Consider the following 19264-nt stretch of genomic DNA (forward strand, 5'->3'; position numbering starts at 1 on the left):
CCAGCCCAGGGCATAATTTACTTTGTCCTTGTCCTGACCAGAGTTTGGTTAGGCGAGGGTTAACAGCAGTGTCAGCCTTCCTCCTCACAGAGTTATGCTTCCATGTGAGTGGCCTCCTCCCCTCCCACTATATTGAATAACAACATAAACAGGACCATTCCTTTCACTAGTGTCTGATCTCTCCCCTAGTTATTCTGCACTTTGTCCCGCCCTGAGATCAGAGTCCTGACTGCACCGTCTACAGGAGTTATATCTGTGCAAAGTGACAACCCACAATAGTGCAAGTCTGCAAGGAAGGCCCCGGCTTCCCGGACACAGCTACAATGGCCTGGTGGAAAGTGAGCGCTGCTGGGAGGGATGTTAACCCTGACCTCACCAGTGAAAGGGAAAGACCTTCCTTCAATGTGGAGACCCTCACTAACATTCTGGATGGAGGCGTGGAAGAGACTCGTGTCAGGAGGGCAGTAGGTAAGGGCTTCTTCTGGACTGTACAGGGCTCACGCTCTACGACTTTGCTCCACTCAAGTATTCTTCCTTTGTAATATCACTACAAGCCAAATGACAAGCTCTCTGTGGCACTTGGCATGTAGCGAGAAACTGATTCAGTCCTTGGGGTGCATTCACATATACAGTCCTATGAAAAAGTTTGGGCACCCCTATTAATCTTAATCATTTTTTGTTCTAAATATTTTGGTGTTTGCAACAGCCATTTCAGTTTGATATATCTAATAACTGATGGACACAGTAATATTTCAGGATTGAAATGAGGTTTATTGTACTAACAGAAAATGTGCAATATGCATTAAACCAAAATTTGACCGGTGCAAAAGTATGGGCACCCTTATCATTTTATTGATTTGAATTCCCCTAACTACTTTTTACTGACTTACTGAAGCACAAAATTGGTTTTGTAACCTCAGTGAGCTTTGAACTTCATAGCCAGATGTATCCAATCATAAGAAAAGGTATTTAAGGTGGCCAATTGCAAGTTGATCTCCTATTTGAATCTCCTCTGAAGAGTGGCATCATGGGCTACTCAAAACAACTCTCAAATGATCTGAAAACAAAGATTGTTCAACATAGTTGTTCAGGGGAAGGATACAAAAAGTTGTCTCAGAGATTTAACCTGTCAGTTTCCACTGTGAGGAACATAGTAAGGAAATGGAAGACCACAGGGACAGTTCTTGTTAAGTCCAGAAGTGGCAGGCCAAGAAAAATATCAGAAAGGCAGAGAAGAAGAATGGTGAGAACAGTCAAGGACAATCCACAGACCACCTCCAAAGAGCTGCAGCATCATCTTGCTGCAGATGGTGTCACTGTGCATCGGTCAACTATACAGCGCACTTTGCACAAATAGAAGCTGTATGGGAAAGTGATGAGAAAGAAGCCGTTTCTGCACGTACGCCACAAATAGAGTTGCCTGAGGTATGAAAAAGCACATTTGGACAAGGCAGCTTCATTTTGGAAACAAAAATTTAGTTGTTTGGTTATAAAAAAAAAAGGCGTTATGCATGGCGTCCAAAAAGAAACAGCATTCCAAGAAAAACACATGCTACCCACTGTAAAATTTGGTGGAGGTTCCATCATGCTTTGGGGCTGTGTGGCCAATGCCGGCATCGGGAATCTTGTTAAAGTTGAGAGTCGCATGGATTCCACTCAGTATCAGCAGATTCTTGAGAATAATGTTCAAGAATCAGTGACGAAGTTGAAGTTACGCCGGGGATGGATATTTCAGCAAGACAATGATCCAAAACACCGCTCCAAATCCTCAGGCATTCATGCAGAGGAACAATTACAATGTTCTGGAATGGCCATCCCAGTCCCCAGACCTGAATATCATTGAACATCTGTGGGATGATTTGAAGCGGGCTGTCCATGCTCGGCGACCATCTAACTTAACTGAACTTGAATTGTTTGTCCAAAATACCTTTATCCAGGATCCAGGAACTGATTAAAAGCTACAGGAAGCGACTAGAGGCTGTTATCTTTGCAAAAGGAGGATCTACTAAATATTAATGTCACTTTTCTGTTGAGGTGCCCATACTTTTGCACCGGTCAAATTTTGGTTTAATGCATATTGCACATTTTCTGTTAGTACAATAAACCTCATTTCAATCCTGAAATATTACTGTGTCCATCAGTTATTAGATATATCAAACTGAAATGGCTGCTGCAAACACCAAAATATCTAGAACTAAAAATGATTAAGATTAATAGGGGTGCCCAAACTTTTTCATAGGACTGTACTTCACGTCACGGTTGGAAATTTCCCCTTAAAGGAAATGCACAATGTTATGCAGCAAGGGTTAAGTTCCTTAAAGAGTCCCCTGTCAAAACCAGGTAACATGTATAGTAAGGTTTACATAACATAGATGACTCCAGGTGTGAGGCACATACAGTACATAGTGTACAGAGGGCGTGGAGGATGGCGTGGATGGCACATCTCGCTTCACTGCTTTGCAGTCAGAACCACAAAATACCTTGTATTTAGCATTGTATCGTATTAATAGAGCTCAGTTTATTCTTTGCATTGTGCATGGTGGTATCTTATCTGACTACATAATACAGTCCTATCACTGGTTATCACGATGCACTAGCAATCCAGCCACAAAAACATTGAACTTTGTTCTGGACTTCTTAGTGCAACATATGCAGTAATATACAGTAGATATTACATTAGTCCATTTTAGTCTTGGATTATGGGGTCAGATGCTAGATAGACAGAAGTTTTCGCAGTGTAATTTATCATTCCCGGCCATAAAATGTCCTGAATGAATAATTTTTGAAGGACATGAAGCTGGATAGATGTACATGTCAATAAAGGCTTCTAGTAACCAGGCTGTTATCTGGTGTCTAGGCTGCAGGTAATAAGGATAAGTTCACATGATGGAATATGGAGAGGAATTTGAGGCAGTTTCCTCTCCAAAATCCAACCCTGCAGACCCATGATGGAAATCCGAAGCAGAGTTCTGGCTTTCTGCCGCAGCTTTGCCTATGGAATCCATGAGAACATGGAGCAATGCACTTCTTTTTTCCATTGTCACGTAGTAATAAACTCATTGAATCTGCCCCAAAATCAACTGCACATTTCAGAGTGTGGAAATTGCCTAAGAGCTGAAGCTCAAGAGTCCAAAAACACACTGTGCTAAGGTACATGCCAAAACCTTACACCATATCATAATAGCCACATACATCATTATTCCAAATACAGCACAATGCAACAATGTAATGTAATGTATTGTCATCGTGACCTGTATTAAAGGGAACCTGTCACATTACAATTTACAACCAGCAGGTTATAGGGCAGGAGGAGCTGAGCAGATTGATATATAGTTTTGTTAGAAAAGCTTGAGGAGAACTTGTATTGCACTTATTTAAAATTCTGCTTGGATTAGGAGTCCAGTGGGCGGTCCTATTCAATGACTGACAATGTTCTGAGCGTAAGTACCCTACCCTCTAAGAGTATACAGTGGGGCAAAAAAGTATTTAGTCAGTCACCAATAGTGCAAGTTCCACCACTTAAAAAGATGAGAGGCGTCTGTAATTTACATCATAGGTGGACCTCAACTATGAGAGACAAAATGAGAAAACAAATCCAGAAAATCACATTGTCTGATTTTGTAAGAATTTATTTGCAAATTATGGTGGAAAATAAGTATTTGGTCAGTAACAAAATTTCATTTCAATACTTTGTTATATATCCTTTGTTGGCAATGACAGAGGTCAAATGTTTTCTGTAAGTCTTCACAAGGTTGGCACACACTGTTGTTGGTATGTTGGCCCATTCCTCCATGCAGATCTCCTCTAGAGCAGTGATGTTTTGGGGCTGTCGCTTGGCAACACGGACTTTCAACTCCCTAAAAAGGTTTTCTATAGGGTTGAGATCTGGAGACTTGCTAGGCCACTCCAGGACCTTGAAATGCTTCTTACAAAGCCACTCCTTCGTTGCCCTGGCGGTGTGCTTTGGATCATTGTCATGTTGAAAGACCCAGCCACGTTTCATCTTCAATGCCCTTGCTGATGGAAGGAGGTTTGCACTCAAAATCTCATGATACATGGCCCCATTCATTCTTTCATGTACCCGGATCAGTCGTCCTGGCCCCTTTGCAGAGAAACAGCCCCAAAGCATGATGTTTCCACCCCCATGCTTTACAGTAGGTATGGTGTTTGATGGATGCAACTCAGTATTCTTTTTCCTCCAAACACGAAAAGTTGTGTTTCTACCAAACAGTTCCAGTTTGGTTTCATCAGACCATAGGACATTCTCCCAATACTCTTCTGGATCATCCAAATGCTCTCTAGCAAACTTCAGACGGGCCCGGACATGTACTGGCTTAAGCAGTGGGACACGTCTGGCACTGCAGGATCTGAGTCCCTGGCGGCATAGTGTGTTACTGATGGTAGGCTTTGTAAGATTGGTCCCAGCTCTCTGCAGTTCATTCACTAGGTCCCCCCGCGTGGTTCTGGGATTTTTGCTCACCGTTCTTGTGATCATTTTGACTCCACGGGGTGAGATTTTGCGTGGAACCCCAGATCAAGGGAGATTATCAGTGGTCTTGTATGTCTTCCATTTTCTAATTATTGCTCCCACAGTTGATTTCTTCAATCCAAGCTGCTTGCCTATTGCAGATTCAGTCTTCCCAGCCTGGTGCAGGGCTACAATTTTGTTTCTGGTGTCCTTTGACAGCTCTTTGGTCTTCACCATAGTGGAGTTTGGAGTCTGACTGTTTGAGGGTGTGCACAGGTGTCTTTTTATACTGATAACAAGTTTAAACAGGTGCCATTACTACAGGTAATGAGTGGAGGAAAGAGGAGACTCTTAAAGAAGAAGTTACAGGTCTGTGAGAGCCAGAAATCTTGATTGTTTGTAGGTGACCAAATACTTATTTTCCACCATAATTTGCAAATAAATTCTTACAAAATCAGACAATGTGATTTTCTGGATTTGTTTTCTCATTTTGTCTCTCATAGTTGAGGTCTACCTATGATGTAAATTACAGAGGCCTCTCATCTTTTTAAGTGGTGGAACTTGCACTATTGGTGACTGACTAAATACTTTTTTGCCCCACTGTACAGTACATTGAGACTCTAACATATCTACTGTATCTCCTTAGTGAGCACCATTATTAAAGACCCTGTCTTCAGCCGAGAATACCTGTACTTCAAGACCCGCTCGGAGAGATTTGAAGGAGCCATCAGGAACAGCTTCCATTTGAAGAAGAAGATCCAAGAAATGGGATGGGATGAAAATGGCCGGGAGACTAACTATATATACAGGTTATTTACTTAGATCCTTATAGATGAACAATGCTAACGGGATGGAAAATGCAGAATCTAAGCTGACTATATGCTTTAGCTAACTGTAAGATGAACCTTCACTTGGTGACAACTATACTTCCCAACCCCCTTTCCCCCCTTGTAAAGGAAATAAGCAAACTGATCCTTTATCCCAATGTCTTTAGGAGAGCCCATAGGCCTCCTGATACATGGTTGCCAGGTCCTGCCAAAATGGGCTGGTTCAAGCCAAACGTAATCTAATGTGTATGGTCAGGTTAAAAGGGGAAAAATTGGAACCATTGTACTTATTTATTGCAGAGTCCTCCAATCTTCTCATGTGTTGAGGTCCCTCGGCGGTGCTTAGTTTAGTTTAGATCAACAAACCCAAAACTGACGATACTGGGCCTACATAATCTCAATGCCAGTGTTGGGCCTACATAATCTCTGGTCCAGGCCCAATCTGTAGTAAAAAGCCACACAAATTCTGCAGTATAATAAGCCTTCTAAGAACGTGGCAGAGGAACGTGTGGGCCATCCAGAAACGTGGGTTGAGCGTAATGGCTACCTCTGCACTTCCTATAGCTATGGTGCTGTGTCCTAATCTAAAATATATAACAGCGCCCCTATTAACCTTGTGCTGTCTACTATATTGGTGTCTTCCAATGATTGTAGAGCAGTCTTTCAGCCCTCCTCAACTGACGGAAGTAATTATTGCTACCTCTGCGCCACCTATCGCTACGCCCCTGGTAATCTTAAATCTTGGAACACCAAAAAAATGTATATATGTTACCCCCGGCATGATACTAAGCTGGTGTCACCCAGCATCCATCCGACGCTCCAGTTACACACCATCACTGGTCAAAGAGCTGAACAGAAAAATGCTGCAGGTAACAATTTTTGGTCTGGCACCATCAGTCACAACAACTCATGTCCTGAACTCCAGAATATCACAGAATAGTGATACATTTTATGTGACCTGTCAGTGTCCAGGGCCTAGTAGCAAGTTCTACTACTGAACCCCCTATGGCTCTACCCCTGTCCAAACTCAGATGTGTAACTCAAAACTCCTGGGCCCAGTGCACAATATACAATGGGGCCACTAACGTTTAGTATAGTGGTACCGTGTATACTCGAGTATAAGTTGACCCGAATATAAGCCGACCCCCCTAATTTTACCACAAAAAAACAGGGAAAACTTATTGACTCGAGTATAAGCCGAGGGGGGGAAAATGCATGACATTCTGTTTGTGTTCATGTTAATCCTAGCCAGCTTCAGACCTATATGGTAATATTCCAGATGTCACGTGGTCTGGGATATTATCATATAGGCCCAAAGCCTGTGGTAGTAGTAATAGCCTGTTACTGCTAGCACAGGCTTTGGGCCTGTACGGCAACAGGCTGCTACTGATACCATAAGGCTTTGGGCCTGTATGATAATGCCTGCAGCTGATTGTCTTCTCCCGCAGCTGCTCCTGCGTCTCCGCATAGGGGGCGTGATGGCGCCGCCTGTGCTGAGACGCAGTAAGACGTCATCGATACACGCCGGGCCACATCACCCAGCGTGTGTTGTAGCCGGGGAAGGGGGCCGAGGCTGAGAAGATGCTCTGGAAACATCTTGGGGCGGTCCTGGAGGCAGCGCTGCCTCACCACTCACCTATCGCTGCTCCAGCGGCCTCCCACAGATGTCTTTCACTGTGGACCAGTCATGTGACATTTTCAATTACCGTATTGACGCGAGTGTAAGCCGAGGCGCACTTTTTCAGCACAAAAACTGTGCTGAAAAACTCGGCTTATACTCGAGTATATTCAGTATATTATCTTGGGCAGAGGAACCTTTGGGGCCCTCTCAGTGTCCAGGTCCTTGAATAGACTGCTATTGCTACCACCCCTATAACTACGCCCCTGTATACACCCTAGCATGTTAGGATATATGTAGGCCAGAAAACAGGACAGTCAGCATGGAGTATATTTAGATAGGGGAGGATATTTAACGTCTCAGAATGTTGAAAGTTATAAATTATGTTTTTTAATATAATAAAACCTCAAGGGCATTAATTACCGTATTATAAGAAAATAATAGAAAAGAATACAGCTATATGCCTGTTCTCAGCAGTGATTTTGACGATGATTGAATATTGGACTGATCCGTTTGTAATGAGAATTTTTGGGTAATCGGATTATAAAGGAAGGGCCGCTTCTCTAGGTTTATCTGCAAAGTAAAATGACTAAAGATGAACATGTCACGTTGTCTGGTCTCTGGACAGTATGTTCTATAGCAGGAGGAACTGAGCAGATAGATATACAGCTTAGTGGGGAAAGAGTCTAGATTCAATAAGTTTACTTACTGCTTGTTTTGTGTTTAGGAGTCCAGTGGGCGGTCCTACTCAGTGACTGATAACCTTCCTACTGTGTGTCTATATAGAGATAGCTATCAGTCACTCAATAGGATATCCAATGGCATCCTAAGCCTAAAATTAGCAAAAATTAAATTAAATACTAATAAAATTACGTTCTGTTGATTTTTTTTTTTTTCTTGATTTCCTAGATTCCAACCTTGTCTTGCAAATTTTTAACTTCTGATCTGATTGTAGAGCGCTCGGAGGAGAAACAGCCCTAAATATACACAATGTCTTTATGAAGACAATTAACGCCCTGGGCACTGATGAGCAGATTGCCAAGTGGATTCCTCTTGCAAGTAATTATAAGATCTTAGGAACCTACGCACAGACTGAACTAGGACATGGTAAGTTCCTGTTTGTTTGTTGACGAAAATTAGGGTTTAATAGCCAAGTGGGAGATAACACTGCAATGGGACTGTATGCCTAAATAAAACCAAAAGAGATGTGACTGCACCAACACCAACAATTTGTTCATACTTTTTTGCAGGAATAAGGGCTCGTTCCCACAATGTAACGCGGTGTATACACGTGTCAGAGTCAGCGCTTCAAAACAGAATCCCATTGACTTCAATAGTTCCGTTTAATACGCGTAACACGTTGAAATCAATGGGTTAATAAGCCTCCCCTTGATTTCAATGTCTAGCGCGCGTAAGACGGAACCCATTGAAGTCAATGGGATTCTGTTTTGAAGCGCTGACTCTGACACGTGTATACGTGTCAGAATGAGCGCCGCGTTACATCGTGGGAACGAGCCCTAACAGAGGAACAACACAACGTGTCACGGTACTAGTGGCACAGGATCAGAATTCCAGTTGTCGGGTAATGCAGAGGAGACAGCACGTGGGTGGCCCACAGGGGCTGAGGTAATAGTCCAAGAGCAGATGAGCAAATGTCGGGTAAAAGGCTTGAAGTAATTCAGGAGCTGTATTAGAGCTATGGTGAGCTGGCATGCAGCAGTTGAAGTTCCAAGGAACTAAAGAAGATCTCTAGCAAGGAGGTCTCCTGGGTGTCCAGGCTGTATTCGGAATAAACAGAACACAATACCAACACAATAGGAAGTGTCAGAGTCACCTATATATACAGTCCTATGAAAAAGTTTGGGCACCCCTATTAATCTTAATCATTTTTTGTTCTAAATATTTTGGTGTTTGCAACAGCCATTTCAGTTTGATATATCTAATAACTGATGGACACAGTAATATTTCAGGATTGAAATGAGGTTTATTGTACTAACAGAAAATGTGCAATATGCATTAAACCAAAATTTGACCGGTGCAAAAGTATGGGCACCCTTATCATTTTATTGATTTGAATTCCCCTAACTACTTTTTACTGACTTACTGAAGCACAAAATTGGTTTTGTAACCTCAGTGAGCTTTGAACTTCATAGCCAGATGTATCCAATCATAAGAAAAGGTATTTAAGGTGGCCAATTGCAAGTTGATCTCCTATTTGAATCTCCTCTGAAGAGTGGCATCATGGGCTACTCAAAACAACTCTCAAATGATCTGAAAACAAAGATTGTTCAACATAGTTGTTCAGGGGAAGGATACAAAAAGTTGTCTCAGAGATTTAACCTGTCAGTTTCCACTGTGAGGAACATAGTAAGGAAATGGAAGACCACAGGGACAGTTCTTGTTAAGCCCAGAAGTGGCAGGCCAAGAAAAATATCAGAAAGGCAGAGAAGAAGAATGGTGAGAACAGTCAAGGACAATCCACAGACCACCTCCAAAGAGCTGCAGCATCATCTTGCTGCAGATGGTGTCACTGTGCATCGGTCAACTATACAGCGCACTTTGCACAAATAGAAGCTGTATGGGAGAGTGATGAGAAAGAAGCCGTTTCTGCACGTACGCCACAAATAGAGTTGCCTGAGGTATGAAAAAGCACATTTGGACAAGGCAGCTTCATTTTGGAAACAAAAATTGAGTTGTTTGGTTATAAAAATAGGCGTTATGCATGGCGTCCAAAAAGAAACAGCATTCCAAGAAAAACACATGCTACCCACTGTAAAATTTGGTGGAGGTTCCATCATGCTTTGGGGCTGTGTGGCCAATGCCGGCATCGGGAATCTTGTTAAAGTTGAGAGTCGCATGGATTCCACTCAGTATCAGCAGATTCTTGAGAATAATGTTCAAGAATCAGTGACGAAGTTGAAGTTACGCCGGGGATGGATATTTCAGCAAGACAATGATCCAAAACACCGCTCCAAATCCTCAGGCATTCATGCAGAGGAACAATTACAATGTTCTGGAACGGCCATCCCAGTCCCCAGACCTGAATATCATTGAACATCTGTGGAATGATTTGAAGCGGGCTGTCCATGCTCGGCGACCATCTAACTTAACTGAACTTGAATTGTTTGTCCAAAATACCTTTATCCAGGATCCAGGAACTGATTAAAAGCTACAGGAAGCGACTAGAGGCTGTTATCTTTGCAAAAGGAGGATCTACTAAATATTAATGTCACTTTTCTGTTGAGGTGCCCATACTTTTGCACCGGTCAAATTTTGGTTTAATGCATATTGCACATTTTCTGTTAGTACAATAAACCTCATTTCAATCCTGAAATATTACTGTGTCCATCAGTTATTAGATAGATCAGACTGAAATGGCTGCTGCAAACACCAAAATATTTAGAACTAAAAATGATTAAGATTAATAGGGGTGCCCAAACTTTTTCATAGGACTGTATATATAGGCAACCCAATCAGGGTAATACAGGGCATTCTAATCATTAGAAGCAGCTGATGAGCTCAGGAGTAGGCGCCACACAGAAGTCCAACAGGCAGTTATTCAACAAGCTGGACAGCTCGGGAAGCAAGGAATCACCGGGCAAGACAGCAGGTCACAGGTTCAAATCCTGACACAATGCGAAATTATGAGAACAAATTCTCCAGAGTTGTTATTTCAAGGGGAATGCAAATATTTAGTAAACTGAGTATGTTGGGAGCCAACATGGCCTATGTAATATATACCGATTCCCTGTCATGTATAGATATGCTTTATTTACAGTAATATTATGTGGCGTCATGGATGGACAAGACCCCATATGCATGTACTAATATACAGTACTATTCTGAATTATTTCACTTGATATTTTCCATAATCCCCATTTGTGGTCAACTGTTTGTTTTTTTAAGTCCATTTGTTGGTTGAGAGTCTCAGAAGTAGGTTCTTACCAATAAGACCTAACCTTAGACCCCATACTAGTAATCCATGTCCCAAAAGAACGAAAAGCGAACAAGTAGTTGGGTCTAATAGGAATGTTTTTATGCACACGGCTAGAGGAAATCTTACACATTTGTTATGTATTTGCAGGGACATATTTGCGGGGTTTAGAAACCACGGCCACCTTTGACCCTACCACGCAGGAATTTATAATAGACACTCCGCAGATAACAGCAACAAAATGGTGGCCGGGAGATTGTAAGTCATTTCATTTTTACAATTGATCATCCACAATACTTGCTGTGTATTTTGTAAAATCTCGTGTAAGTGAACAGGGATTATTTTTTGTGTTTTTGATATGTACAGTAGGAAAGACCAGCACTCATGCTGTGGTCCTGGCCCAGCTATATAGCAATGGAAAGAACTACGGCATGCATCCATTCATCGTCCAGGTACGGAGTCTTAAGGACCACTCTCCACTCCCAGGTAATATTCTGAGTTCACAAAACTATGCTGTATAGGTACATGTGACTATAATACTATTTCACAATTATATGACTATGATACTATATAATATTTCTATTTATAACAATCTTCATTTCAGGAATATCTGTTGGGGATATCGGTCCTAAGATGGCCTTTGAACACATTGACAATGGATATCTCATGATGAGAAATATACGAATCCCAAGAGAAAACATGCTAAGCAGATATTCCCAGGTATACCTGTTTATATGTGGCTTGTAAGGCATGATGGCAGAATGTCCTCCACCAAATTCCTCACTGGTATAAGAGCCTTGATCGGTCTCTGGTGCTATTGCACCTACTGAGTGAAAACCTGATGTCCCATTTGGCTTAGGATTCCTAAATATTGTATGGAAATTTCTTTTGACCACATATTTTTCGGAGAGCAACATATTTCTTCTTATAATCCTGCCATGCCCAACATTGTTATTCAGCTTCCTCCTGATGGTGGACTCGTGAAGATTAACATTAGCTAATGTGAGAAAAGGCCTCAAGTTGTTTCTTTGGATTCAGTGGCGTAACTAGGAATGGCGGGGCCCCGTGGCGAACTTTTGACATCTTTTCAGACCCCAGAGTATAATAATCGGAGACCTGGGGGAATAAAAACATAGCCTCTGCTGCTATGGCGGTAGTTAGGCGACTGCTTGGATTCCTTTGTATCCTCCCAGACTATTATTCTTCTTGTTCTTGGCATGATCTTTGCTGGTTGGGAATGAATTTGGTGGAGTCCAAACTCTTCCTCTGAGGCCCTCAGAAATCTCCTTTGTTCATGCCATGATACAAGCGTGTGTTGTGAAGATTAGACTTTAATAGATCCCTGTTCTTTAAAAATAAAATTGATGGCCTACTTAAACATACTGAAATTTTGTATGAATTTTTCTTCAAATTAAGTGGATTTTTTGGGGGGTGTTTTTTTTTTTTAACCATATAGGGGGTATATGAGAATCCAGTGTATGATATCTACAATAATCTGACTGTACAGTATAGATATTTGATGTTGATTCCCTCTGTGTCACCAGGTTTTACCTGATGGATCCTATGTTAAGAGTGGATCAGAAAAGATAAACTACTTCACCATGATAGCGGTGAGGGTCAGCCTACTCCGTGTAGAGGTATTGGAGGCTCTGATGAAGGCCTGTACCATCTCTGTCCGATACTCTGCTGTGAGACGCCAGTCAGAATTAAAACCAGGGTATGTTTTCTAGCATTGGCTCACCATGTATATCTCCATAGATCACCTGTATAAGTTTAAGTCTTCTTTCCTTCATAATAACTTACAACAGTTCATAATATCAGGCTTGGTTCACATCTGTGTCAGAGTCCTTTGCAGATTCCAGATGAAAATCCTGCATGGAGGACTTTTCTCTCTGCCAGTTTCAGTATAAAACTAGTCTATGGTGTCTGTGGATTGGATCTCCATTGTTCGGGTCCCATGGTGGATGCAAAAGAAAGAGAGGACGGCGCAAGTGTGAACCTACCCTCACCTGTTTTTTAGAAGACAAGAATGACAATAACCCCTACAGTACTAGAAAATCTGTCACCTGTCGGGGCAATGTGGTAGCTCAGTGGGTAGCACTGCAGAGTTGGAGTCCTGGGTTCGAATCCCACCAGGAACAACATCTGCAGGGAGTTTGTATGTTCTCCCCATGTTTGCCTGGATTTCCTTCCTTCTACAAAGACAAACTGATAGGAAAAAGAAATGTACATTGTGATCCCTATATGGGGCTCACAATCTACATTAAAAAAAAATAATCTGTCACCTGGAGTATACCGCATTGTAGATCCCTGTGTAACTAGGCACATTGTCTATAAGGGTTTTAGAATCCACATTAGGGGGCCGCAATGGACCACCACATTGGGATGATATTTTTTTTTTATGTAAAAAGGTTTTTTTTTCCTTATAATTGTTTGTGTGATCTATAAATAACTGTGACTACAAAATAGTACATCGTAAGTCAATATAGCAACCATTTTAGCCCTAGTGAATTCATGGAATTTGATTTTGTAGCGATATTATAGGTTGACTTGGTGACATCGCTTATCCTTAGTCCTTGATAGTATCCATTTTGAATATAAGAGTAGCCGCTTCTATTTGAAAGGGTTGTCCACTTCTTTGTCCGAAGCGTCCCTCATTTAGAATACCCTAATTAACTTAGCATTCTCTAAAAATGGAAATTTTATATATACATATATTTTCTTTTATGGCAGGGGGGATTTCATGTTTCATTTTTATATTTATAAGGATATTTTTATGTGTTTCCTTTAGGGACAGAGAACCAAAAATTCTAGATTACCAAACTCAGCAACATAAACTATTACCCCTCGTGGCGACGTGTTATGCCGTCAATTTTACAGTTCAATATGTGGAAAAATTTTACAACGAGGTGTACGACGAGATTAGGAAGGAGAACTTTAACTCACTTCCCCAGGTACCGTGATGGTTTTGTTAAATTTTGGAAGTGGAATATTCTATAGCTCACGTATTAAGTACTATATGGAGGGAATGGGTATCTAGGACTGACAATTACGTAGACTCCATGTACAGGCAATTACTTGCATAATAGTTGTGCTGCCAGCTGTATGTAAGCGTGGTTTCTATAAAGGGATCTTTTATGAAAGCAGTCACAATAATAATTGCTCACATTGTCTTGTGTTTCTCTATATATTCAGCTCCACGCTCTCGCTGCTGGAATGAAGGCTCTTCTTACAGAGATCTGTTCAAATGGCGTAGAAGTCTGCCGCAAGGCATGTGGGGGCCATGGCTACTCCCTGTACAGCGGTCTACCTTCTCTCTATACCAAAGTTACAGCTTCATGTACTTACGAAGGGGAGAATACCGTCCTGCACTTGCAAGTTGCAAGGTGACACTATATATCAATGTCTGTTACCAATAAAGAAGCTTTTGTTGTATTTTCTCTTTTCATTTTAATGTTTCTTTTCCAGATTTTTGATTAAATGCTTTGCTGGTGCCCAGTTGGGGAGACCATTACCCACTAGCACAGCCTATCTGTCCTCCCCAGGCGCTGGTACATGCCAGGCAAGGACACCTGCTGACTTCCTGACTCCAGAGATATACATTAAGGCATATGAGGATAGGGCGTACAGGTACGTGATCGGTGTCACTGAGATTTCCGAATTTTTAGGAATATTGTAGCTTTGAAAAACTCCTAACCATGTATAATAGCACGATAATGTCTCCTTTGTGTCATTAGTAATATATATAAGCTACCAATATATGGCAGATTTTTATGTTTTGCTGGTTTGAGGACTTACTATGGAGCCCATACTTGTGAATGGATACCATTCACCAAGCTACAGCCTTACGAAATAGAAATGCAACATTCACTCGCCACCAACGCACACATCATAAACACAATCTAGTTTACAAACTATATTTCCCAAAATGCAACTACCTATTGAATTTACAGGTGAGGGTGCATTCATACGATGTAACGTGCCGTGTGATGTGGCACGTATACGGCGTGTGAGAGTTTGCGCGCCGTAAACGCTCCCATTGATTTCAATGGGAGTTAGGATCGTATACGCCGCTTTATTTTGCAGCCGTGATTTTGCAGCCACAAAATAACGCAGTGTATACGATCCTAACTCCCATTGAAATCAATGGGAGCGTTTACGGCGCGCAAACTCTCACACGCCGTATACGTGCCACATCACGCGGCACATTACATCATGTGATTGCACCCTAACAACTCGATTAATGTAAGGCAAAAAATGACTTCACCACTACTTCTCAAACAGTGTAGCTAGTAGGGTTAGTGTTGTTCTCAGGGGTCACTCTTTTATTAGCAAGATATGCCTAAAATGTGTCTACGTTGCCATTAATATTGTAAAAACCACATGTAGTGTTTTTACCAAAGTGATAAAAATACAATCCTTGACAGATTTGTCATTTAACCTCTTCTTATATGAAGCTAAACTACAACACATAACTCAGTACATGCGTCAATACCATCCAAGAAAAGCACATGTCAAGCAATGGAGATCTATAATACGACCAGAAAAGTCATTACTGCAATGGGTAGATGTACACATAAGTCACCAGCTTCCATCTATATATTATATTATATCTACATTATATTCATCAGTGTATTTATATCAGATTTTATCCAATTTTTTTTCAGACTTATTGCATCGGCAGCAAACAAAATGCAGAACTTAGTAAAGTCAGGGGTTGAGCAATACCTGGCATGGAACAACACGTCTGTGGAGCTTGTAAAAGCCTCAATAGTAAGTGTCTACTTACATTATACCACATATGGGGGCCAATAAATCTGGTCCATTTTTAGGCGCTTTTGTGTAACTGAATACCACCTTTAGGATGGCCTAGTTTGCATCTAAATTTTTATACCAGTAATTTCGGCAAAGATTGTCTCTAATCCACTCCCCATTTACCACTAAGCCACATCCATTTTTCCATAAAGGGAACAGTGTTAAAGGGATTTTCTGGATTATGTTAATAGATTACTGGGCTTTTCCAATGAAAGATCAGTGAGGGTCTGACACCTGGAACCCTTGCAGATCAGCTGTATGAATCAACAGAAGCATTCCTTTGATCTCTGCTTCAGCTCCGTTCCATCTAAGTGAATGGGCTGCAATACCAAGCACAGTTGCTGTACAAATGTGTAGCGCTATGCATAGTTTTCTGTGAACTACGCACTACACTTTCCTGAATGTTGTGGTTGAAGGGCAGGAGTTCAAATAGTCAGACCCCTGCCGATCTTCAAGTGATGACCTGTCCTATCATAGACCTGATATGTCCATTGAAAAGATTTGTGAAAAAAAATGGATTGCACATGTATCCAAGAAACATACAGATGAGAAATGAATTGGTCCTGTGAATATAGTATTAATGGCTGATATCCATTTTATAGTGTCATCCATTGGTCCATCCAGCTGGTGTTTTTGTGTCTTCCAGGCTCATTCACACTTCTTGACAGTGAAAATTTTCACCTCTGTTCTGAATTCAGTCTCGAATCAGCCTGACATTAAAGCTGTTCTGAAGCGGCTGTGTGACCTGTATGCTTTACATGGAATATTCACAAATGCTGGAGACTTCTTACAACATGGATATCTATCAGGGAAACAAGTGGACATGGCCACTACAGCTTACCTAGGCCTCTTGGCTGAGCTCAGGTGAGTAACCAAACATTTGGTGCAGGTTGGCTTTATAGTTGTACCGATTGATATTGGTAGAATGTGGCTAAAGCCTTTCCCTTTCATTTGCAGGAAAGATGCCGTCCCTCTAGTCGATGCTTTTGATCTCTCAGATGAAGAGTTGCTATCGGCCCTCGGGTCCTATGACGGGAATGTGTATCATAACCTGTTGGAGTGGGCTCATAAAAATCCAGAAAACAAGAAGGTGAGAAAGTGTGCCGGAGACAGACATTACAGCACAGTTTTTTTTATGTTTAAATGTAGATTGTGAGCCCCATATAGGGCTCACAAAGTAATTTTATTTCCTATCTGTATGTTTTTGTAATATGGGAGGAAATCCATGCAAACACAGGGAGAACATACAAACTCCTTGAAGATGTTGTCCTTGGCAGTATTCAAACCCAGGACTCCAGCGCTGCAAGGCTGCAGTGCTAACCACTGAGCCACCGTGTTGCCCCTCCAGCACTGTTTTTATATAAAGTAGTCTATATTGAGAATGGCATACAGGCACTAACTCTGAGCATCAGTAGTCACCGTAACTCTCAGATCACAAGTCAGAATTTTATGGTATACCCCTTTAAATCTCCTACATGCACCCATAATTAGTTGTTGTGAATCAACCTCTTACTGCAAAGACTGGCAGCAGTGACGATCAAGTGATAGGTTAAGTCAAACTAACCAACTTTTATGATATCTTCCTGATCAGTGGGAATCTAACTGCTAGGATCTCCATGATCCTTAAAATATGGTTAATGTAGTGACCTCTTGTCCAGTGTTTCTCTGCAGTCTCCTAGCCACCTGTTGGACTTTAACAAAGGCCACTGATCCAGGGGTTCAACACCCTCTAACTTTAATGTTCTTGCAAATTTTAGCTATATCGTATGTAGACACCCTTATAAGAGGATTTCTAGACATTCAGACTTGTACATATGCAACATCCCATTGGGAGAAGATCAGGATTAGTAGTTGCTGTAGTCACGTTGTCAAGGATCTCATCCAGATTCTCTACCTTTCCTCCAACCCTGGTGCAGTGCTAAGGGGAATTGCATGGTACCAGATAGTGGTGGTAGTGTTTTCCCGGGGAGCGTCCTAATGGTTGCAAGCCTCCGTAAGCCTGATTGTGGTTGGAATGGATACAAGAATAAGACTCAGCATTCAGGGTTTTGCAAAACAAAGTAACCCATGATGTTTACTGAGATAGAACAAGGTAAAACCAAAAGCATCCTTATGCTGGCGGAACAGTTCATCAGCATCCATTGCTTTACTGCACTTCAGTATGCATTTGATTTCATACAGTTTATTTTTTATTTTTTTGCTCTATCAGATTCTATCCCCATTCAATGGGCTGATCTGTGCATGGTTACACACCACAATTTCTGCCTCAGGCTAGTTTCACATCTGCGTTGGAGACTCCACCTAAAATCCACAGAAAGAAAAGTCCTGCAAGGACTAAAACCGGCGGAAACCTGACAGACCCTGCATTTTTTAGCTCTCTGGTCTTTTGGGTCCCCATGCACACCCAGACGACGGAGATCCGAACGCTAGTGTGAACCTAGCCTAAATGAGAAACAAATCTCTTACAGGTATTTTCCCATGGCACAGATTCCAACTTAAATCAATGGAAGGAAAATTTTGGTGCAGAGAGCACATACCAAAATCCAAGTTCTAAATTCTCTTGTGTTTTTGTACCATTATTGTTTTACATTCTTGCCACTTACATGCTCGATGGGATAATAGAACTGGTTTTCTACTTGCAGGAGAATTCAGTGTTTGAGACTTACCTGAAGCCATATCTGCAAAGCAACCCCTCCAAATTATAAGGAGGCCTCTCCAGGAAGACTCCAATGCCACATAACATGATTTTATAGTCTCCTACATCGTAGTGTTTTTAGCTTTTTTATGTGTCACACCTCAGGGATGATTTAGGAGTCACAAAGAATATATGTACAGAAATATAGAGAGAAGTTTGCCAAAGGCCTCATCTCTTCTGTCATCTGTCAGTGCTGGGAAGCAAAGAACTAACGAATCTGAATCTGATATTGACTAATTACATACTTTGGAAAAAACAAGAGTACCTCATTTACATAATTCACAATGGAGAGAGAATTATCAACTATAGTGGCCCAAAGTGCCCCATCAGTTTAATGCTACCATTTCCAAATGGACCTTTGAAAACGAGAGCTGGAGTTTGATTCTTATTGGTTTCCATTTGAAAAGAAAAAAAAAGTGATGTTTTTATTTAATAAATGCACAATCCATTTTCCATTTTCTAAAACACAGAAAATTGAAAATGCATGCAAAATTAAAGGTGTTAAATGAGGATAAAATCATTTATAAGTGTGTTTGGTGCCAACATAAGGAGAGAGAGTGAGATAAACAAGAAGAAAACTTCACTACCTGTACTTACTGGCTGGTCTATGTCTGCAGACTAGGCTTGTAGAGAATAGGTGAATGCACAAAGCCAGGTACACATAGAGAACTAAATGATCCTGCAGTATGTCTGTGTTTCTTTCTTTTTTAGTTGCTATGATTCCTAGGATTTCTCTATCTGCCATGAGCTTCTATGTGTTTCTCTCTTGTTATATACTACTGTACCATCTATGAAACTGTATCACTGAAATTTCCCCATTGTGGGACTATTAAAGGAATATCTCTTATAGACGCCTCTCCTCTCATATCAGACATAACCTATGGATTGTTTACGTAGAACCTCAATC

At 41.3% G+C, this 19264-nt stretch overlaps 1 protein-coding gene across 1 annotated transcript; it reads left to right on the forward strand.

Annotated features, from left to right (window-relative positions):
- The first annotated feature begins 139 nt into the window (after nt 1–139).
- On the forward strand, nt 140–18822 carry LOC142218916 (peroxisomal acyl-coenzyme A oxidase 2-like). Its single transcript, XM_075287908.1, has 14 exons — nt 140–468; nt 5115–5277; nt 7869–8020; nt 10998–11105; nt 11214–11333; nt 11452–11567; nt 12392–12564; nt 13639–13801; nt 14043–14233; nt 14316–14477; nt 15515–15620; nt 16309–16526; nt 16620–16752; nt 18305–18822. Exons 1-14 carry the CDS (start codon nt 324–326, stop codon nt 18365–18367), a joined length of 2013 nt encoding a protein of 670 aa, XP_075144009.1. The 5' UTR covers nt 140–323; the 3' UTR covers nt 18368–18822.
- Nucleotides 18823–19264: the final 442 nt, after the last annotated feature.

The sequence above is a fragment of the Leptodactylus fuscus genome, chromosome 9 (genome assembly GCF_031893055.1).
Source record: "Leptodactylus fuscus isolate aLepFus1 chromosome 9, aLepFus1.hap2, whole genome shotgun sequence".
Lineage (NCBI taxonomy): Eukaryota > Metazoa > Chordata > Amphibia > Anura > Leptodactylidae > Leptodactylus > Leptodactylus fuscus.

Bases quoted from the DNA above. Each gene is read 5' to 3' on its own strand.
- LOC142218916 (XM_075287908.1), top strand. From the start codon at position 324: ATGGCCTGGTGGAAAGTGAGCGCTGCTGGGAGGGATGTTAACCCTGAC. The intron at 11,568-12,391 runs GTATACCTGTTT...CTGTGTCACCAG, and splicing joins TGCTAAGCAGATATTCCCAG to GTTTTACCTGATGGATCCTA. The intron at 16,527-16,619 runs GTGAGTAACCAA...TTTCATTTGCAG, and splicing joins GGCCTCTTGGCTGAGCTCAG to GAAAGATGCCGTCCCTCTAG.